This window comes from Toxorhynchites rutilus, chromosome 3 (genome assembly GCF_029784135.1).
Source record: "Toxorhynchites rutilus septentrionalis strain SRP chromosome 3, ASM2978413v1, whole genome shotgun sequence".
NCBI lineage: Eukaryota > Metazoa > Arthropoda > Insecta > Diptera > Culicidae > Toxorhynchites > Toxorhynchites rutilus.
In genome coordinates this window covers 173450706-173457691 of record NC_073746.1, presented here as the reverse complement: position 1 = coordinate 173457691, position 6986 = coordinate 173450706, and the positions used below count along the sequence as shown (strand labels likewise).

The window sequence follows — 6986 nt, the reverse complement described above, 5'->3', positions numbered from 1 at the left end:
AAATCGGAATTTTTCCCTAACACAGATTACAAAACCACGGAGTCTGGGGAAACTGGCATTGCCAATTAAATGCATTCTACGGGTACTTTTGTACTCGTTTGCGCTTTTGCAAATCGGAATGTTTCCCTAACACAGACTTCAAAACCATGGAGCCTGGGGATACTGACATCGAAAATTAGATGCAATCAGCGGATACTTCTGTACTCGTTTGCGTTTTTGCAAACTGGGATGTTTCCCTAACACAGACTTCAAAACCATGGAGCCTGGGGAAACTGGCATTGCAAATTATATGCAATCAACGAGTACTTTTGCACTCTTTCGTGTTTTTGCAAATCGGAATGTTTCACTAACACAGACTTCAAAACCATTGAGCCTGGGATAATCGGCATGGCAAAATAGATGCAAGTTGTGGGTACTTTTTACTTGTTTGCGTTTCTGCAAATCGGAATATATCCCTAACACGGATTTCAAAACCATGGAGCGTGGGAAATTGGCATTGCAAATGAGATGCTAGCTGCGAGTACTTTTGTACTCGCTTGCATTTTTGCAAATCGGAATATCGAAATGATTCTGAAATCAATAAGTTGGGAAAATCGGCATTGCATATCTTGGCAGTACTTTTATACTCCCATGCATTTTTACACTGCGGAATTCTTTTTGCTAACACGGTCTACAAAACGGGCACAACTCCTACGCTTCTTGATGATTAGGCAAAATGTAAAAATGTAATAACTATTTGCTGCGATAACCACTACCGCAATGTATGAATTGACCTAAATTAGGTTTTGTTTGAAATTGAATTCGTAAATTGTTTCATTCATTCACTAGTTTAATCAATACATACAAAATAAAGTTCTGCGCAGCAGCGATATCGTACCCAATGAGGAACATCCGAGGTGCGATTATTGCTAATTGAAAAAACACAAATGATTACTAAACGAACGGCACTCCTACGTCAACCTTGCGGTTATATCATAGGTATAACCCATCCATAGTTTTTCCATTTATGTTCCATAGCCTACTTGTTTTTAAAACTCTCGAAACTTCTATGGTTCAGGGTTGTCACTTCGTTCAATCGATGTATCTGCGCTAACATTCTCCCCCGGGTGCGGTCTATTGGCCTCACTAGCCGCACTGATTCCTACATCGATTACTGCGAGCTTAGATACTGGCCGACGGAGAACTCCTCCCGACGTCTTCACTATAGCTTGGCGTACATGGCCGTCCTGAGCTTTGATCGAATCGATCACACGACCGCGTATCCATCTGTTACGTTTCGTTTCATCGGCTATTAGCACCACGTCGCCGACTTGTACGTTTCTAGTTTCGTCGAACCACTTTATTTGCCTCCTGATTACCGGTAAATATTCTTTCAACCAGCGTTGCCAAAATCGGTTGAGTTGACGTTGTATGTGATTCCATGCGTCCTGTGAAGTTCCCTGTACAATATCTATGCCTGGTAGTTTGACTCCATTCGAGCTTCCTAACAGGAAATGGTTTGGTGTAAGGGCTTCAGATTCGATAGATTCTATAGGCAAATACGTTAGGGGTCGAGTGTTGACTATGCTTTCTGCTTCCTCGATAAATGTTTGCAGTTCCTCATCATTTAGTTTCCCTTCAGTATAGGCATCTCCCATCGCTGTCTTCACCGAGCGGACAAGCCGCTCCCAAGCGCCCCCCATGTGCGGAGCACCAGGCGGAATGAACGTCCATTTCGTGTTGGAGTTAGTAAAGGTTGCTTGGATGCCGTTATTAATTTGTTCTCGAAGTATTCGTTCAGCTCCATGGAAGTTGGTGGCGTTGTCACTAAAAAATTCGACAGGAGAACCAAGGCGGCATACGAATCTACGAATACAGGAAATGCACGAAGCTGTGGTTAAACTGTGCACCATCTCGAGGTGAACTGCGCGCACCGTCAAGCACGTGAATAGTGCGATCCATCGCTTCACATTTGATCGGCCTTGCTTCACCAACAACGGACCGAAGTAATCGACTCCTACATAGCTGAAGGGACGATTATAGACGGCTAGGCGGGCTAGCGGTAACGGTGCCATCGTAGGAACGCTAGGAAGCGCCTTGCGTATCTTGCAGAGCTGGCAGTTTCTCCCTACACGCTTTACAAATTCGTAGTTTCGGGATGACATACAACTGACGAATTTCGTTTATAATTGTTTCCGAATTCGCGTGATGATAGAGACGATGGTATCGGTTAACTAAAAGTTCAGTACATCGATGACTTCTCGGAAGGATTAACGGAAAACGTACGTTGAGATGAATGTGCTTGGCTGCTGCGATTCTGCTGTTCTGCCGCATCATACCTCGTTCATCAATTATCGGCATTAGTTGATACAATTTGCTTGACTTTTCAATCGATTGTTGCTTATTTCCCGGTAACGTTTGATTGTTTCTCAACACCATCACTTCATCTGCGTAAACTTCCATTTGCACCTGTTTAATAATTTCAGTTTCAGCTGCTTCGTATTCTTGCTGCATGATTAGTCCAATGCGTCTTTCTCCTTTTCTGCTAACGTTGTTCACGAATCGTAGTACGTAAGCCATGCAGCGTTGCAGTTTCTCCCATGTAGAGAATCGCTCATAGTCTATCAACGCTTCCCATTGGGTATGAAAATATACTGACGGTCGAATTTCATCGATTGGGTCCACTATTGGATCACTATAACTCGGCCATTCCTGCTCCGGTGAGCGTAAGAACTCTGGTCCGTTGAACCACTGGCTGTCTTTACTAAAATATGGTCCACTGCCCCATTTTGTCGCTTCGTCAGCTGGATTGCATTCTGATGGAACCCATCTCCATTCATCAGTAGTCGTAGTTTCTTGGATCTCCCCTACACGATTTGCCACGAACTGTTTATAATTTCTCGGGTCTGCTCGAATCCATGCAAGCGCGACCGAATTGTCCGTCCACAAAATTCTTCTTCCTATTTGAATGAAATGGTTTTCTTGAATAAACTTCATCATTCTCGTTCCCAGGAGGCATCCTTGGAGCTCTAGTTTCGGAACGGGCATAGGTTTTATTGGTGCTACTTTAGCCTTTGCTGCGATAAGAGTGCACTGAGGCACGCCATTAGCATCGATTGTTCTCAAATACAGCGCACAAGAATATGCAAATAAGCTTGCGTCAACAAAAACGTGAAGTTCAGCTTCTTTGTACGTTTGCACCGCTGCATCCAAAAAATACCAGCGAGGAATGCGAACACTCGCAATAAACGAAACCATCTTTATCCATCTGGTCCAGACTCCGTAGTGATTATCACTGATATTTTCGTTCCATCCAGTTCCAGCGCGCCACAAATCTTGCACCAGTATCTTCCCATGGATTAAGAAAGTAGATAAAATCCCTATCGGATCAAACAAAGTCATTACGCATCGTAGTACCTGCCGCTTTGTTGGTCGTTTGCCACTTTCCAATAGTGACTGAACTTCATCACTCATCTGAGTATTGAATGATAGATCGTCTTTCTCAGGGTCCCAGAGCATCCCGAGCACACGTTCAGTGTTGTGAATTGTTGTTATCAAACTCTTACATGTAGCAGTTTGCGTTTCCCCAAGATGCTCCAACACGCTTTTATTATTCGAAATCCAATTTTTCAGTTCGAAACCACCGTTGCGGAAAATCTGGCGAACTTCTTCAGAAACACGACAAGCTTCTTCTTCTGTACCGAAACTGTCTAAATAATCGTCCACATACGTGCTCTGTAAAATGCCTTCTGCCGCTCTGGGAAATTGATTGCTGTGTTCCCGAGCATTTTTGTTATTCACGAATTGTGCCGATGCCGGTGAACATGTAGATCCAAAAGTCGTTACATCGGCCAGGTATATTTCCGGATCTCGAGTAGGATCTTCACGCCATAGAATTCTCTGTGAATGCTTGTCAGCCTCGCGCATCATAATCTGTAGAAACATTTCCCTCACGTCAGAGCATACCGCTATCTTGAATTGCCGGAAGCGGAATAACACACCTAGTAGAGGTACCAACTGGTCGGGCCCCTTCAACAAAACACTATTTAGCGACACTACTTCAACTTTGGCCGCAGCATCCCATATTATACGTATTTTGCCCGGCTTTTTTGGGTTCATTACCGTCCCCACTGGGAGATACCATGTTCTGCGTGGATTCGCTGACTCTAATTCTTTTTTTGTGGCTTTGTGAATGTAGCCTTTGCCTATGAACTCTTTAATCTGCCGGTGGATATTTTCTTTAAAAGCTGGATCGCGTGCCATTTTCCTTTCTATACATTCTAGTCTTCGCAACGCCATAGAATAGCTATCTGGTAGTTCTACATAGTCGTCCTTCCACAGTAATCCTGTCTCAAACTTCTCACCAACTCGTACCGTGGTATGTTCGAGCAAATCTATGGCTCGCTGTTCTTCTCTAGAACGCAGGGTAACTTTCCCTGCTCCAATCTCTTCAAGATCATATAGCTGCTTCACGGCATCGTATAAATCTTTGTTTGTAATACTCTCGCAAATATGAAGATTATATTGATTGGAAAAATCTGGAAACACACTAGCCGAGTCTCGTTTTTACTGCGACTGGTCCGTTTCCTTTACCTTGTTTTGATTTCAAAGGAACAGCTAATTGCAGATTGTCGAGCCCAATTAACAGCTTTGGTACAGCATTCTTATAACTCTGGATGGGCAACTGCTTGAGATAACTAAATTGCTTAACAGCTTCTTCCAATTGGAATGTCTGACTGGGCAGGTTCAGACTAGACACTGTACGAACGTTCGACATATTAATTTTTTTCTGCGATCCGGTTCCGCCGACGGTAACGTTAATTATTTTTGATTCTTCTTCAATGCGTGAAGTATTGCCTGTCCATCGTAGGCACAGCGGCTGAGTTTCTCCGCTCACGCCTAACTGCTTTGCAATTTCGCCCTCTATCAGCGTTAGAGATGACCCTTCGTCTAAGAAGGCATACGTGTTAACGAAACCGGTTTTTCCATAAAGCGTTACAGGAACGATCCGGAACAGAACACTCGATCCAAAATATTGATGCGTGTGACTCTCAGCTTGTTGAGGTAGCGTGGTAATCTCTTTCCTCTGTCTTGTAGAGTGCAGCAACGGGTGGTGACGGTATTGGCAGCCATCAATATTTCAAAGGGTGTTACTTCTACACGATCGTCTCCCATGGTTAAATAGACAATTATGACACAATGACGAAGCTCTTATTTTGCGCCAGCGTTCGTCGATGTTCAAATTTCTGGAATCCTGACATTCTCGTATGCGATGTCCAACCTTAGAGCAAAAGCTGCACTCGATCGTTTTGTTCCATGTCGACGGTGGAACGACATCATCGTTCCCCGCATGAGAATTAACGTACACTCTCGTTTTCATTTTTTCTACATCGAATAGTACCACGCTAGAAGCAAACAATATTTTCCATGTAGTCACTGAATGATTTTAAATCAACAACTTCAAGGTTTCGCTTGTAAGCAGCCCACATTAGCTTTTGATCGGCTGGTAATTTCCCGACAAGCTCTTGGAGGAGCATTGGGTTGGATAAGTGAGCATGTTCGTTAGCTGCTACGATGTGGTCGCAAAGAGCTTGCACTGCCATACCGTACTCAATAAGTCCTTCCAGTTTGTCATGCTTCGGAGCTGTAATTTTGCGTATTTTCTCTAACAATGCGTTAATCAACAATTCCGGGCGTCCATATCTCATACGAAGCGTTTCGATAACTTGCGGTACCACTGCTGGTAATACCAATCGACTGCGTACCGTTTCGAGTGCTGGTCCCTTAAGACACTTTTGTAGTCGCAACATATTTTCCCAGTTTGTGTATCCACACATTGTCGTTGTATGTTCGTAACTCGATATAAAGATAGGCCAATCTGCTGGGTTGCCTGAGAATGGGGGAAGCTCACGAGTCAACGATTGTCGCGCAGCAAGTTGTTGCGGTGTTGGACTATTCTGAGTGTACTCAGTCCGATTGTCTTCTGGTGGACGAAACCGTGATGATTGTACGTTGCTGCACGTAGAGCGCGCCAAAGGTTTACAATGGCGTTCACGATCAATCAAAGGAAGTTGTCGCAATTTATGAGCATCAATAGGATTTTGCACGAAATTGCGAAAATTTATACTGTTACACTGTGGCTCCATGGCGGGGATGATATTATCACTGTAGGTTTCATTTATATGAATTTCAGTTGCATTTTTCTCACCTGAATGTTGATCTCTGGATTGATTTGTTGTCCAGTATCCTTGTTGACTAGCCTGTAATGTTTTTCTCTGATCGACTGGTGTCACCCTGAGCTGCATTTTGCACTTCTGCAGTTGATGTTCAAATTCTTCCACTTGTTGCATGGTTGGAGAACTTCGAAGTTGGCAACGTTCAAACTGTTTTCCCAAATTCCGAAAATTTGTCACTGCTTCGCGACTTCTCTCGTCGATATTAGTGGACTGAGCGGCTGCTAGCGGATTCTGCAAACTTCCAACTGCGCCGTCTTCTTGTTCCCTGTTCACGTTCGTATACTGAGCGGCTGCTAGCTGATTTTTTTTGCCCATCTACTGCGCCATCTTCTTGTTTTCGTTCGTCGTTGATCCAATCAGCTACTCTTCTTCTGCTATCGCGATGACTTATCCGGCTACTGGTTTCTTCTGCCTTGTCCATAAGCTGCTGTTGCTCATCCAGAAATTTGCTCTGAAACGCGAGTTCCATCCGTTTTCTCTCTAGCTCCTGACGATCTTTTAGTCGGGCGAGATCCCGTGCATAACTGGAAACGGTACTGCTTGACCCTACGCTTCGTAGAGGATTTCGTGTTAGCTTTGTGGTACACTTCGCACAAACCCAAGAACGATCGGTGATGGATTCAGTCACACCAGCGCATGAAAAGTGCCACCATTTATCACACGCATCGCATTGAACAAAGTCTACCTCATCTGTAATTGAGCAGCATGCAGCACATTCAGATTGTTCTGGAACTTTTTCTTCCATTGATTTCATCATCAGCTCGATGATTT

The 6986-nt window shown here is 44.0% G+C and overlaps 2 protein-coding genes and 1 pseudogene across 2 annotated transcripts; 1 reads left to right on the top strand and 2 right to left on the bottom strand.

Moving 5' to 3' along the window:
• The first annotated feature begins 851 nt into the window (after positions 1-851).
• Positions 852-928, top strand: LOC129780950 (U4 spliceosomal RNA; annotated as a pseudogene).
• Positions 929-1046: 118 nt separating this feature from the next.
• On the bottom strand, positions 1047-2054 carry LOC129773670 (uncharacterized). Its single transcript, XM_055777315.1, has one exon. The coding sequence runs from the start codon at positions 2052-2054 to the stop codon at positions 1047-1049; it is 1008 nt and encodes a 335-aa protein (XP_055633290.1).
• Positions 2055-2064: 10 nt separating this feature from the next.
• On the bottom strand, positions 2065-5154 carry LOC129773669 (uncharacterized). Its single transcript, XM_055777314.1, has 3 exons — positions 5134-5154; positions 4573-5065; positions 2065-4517 (listed from the first exon to the last, which is right to left on the bottom strand). Exons 1-3 carry the CDS (start codon positions 5152-5154, stop codon positions 2065-2067), a joined length of 2967 nt encoding a protein of 988 aa, XP_055633289.1.
• Positions 5155-6986: the final 1832 nt, after the last annotated feature.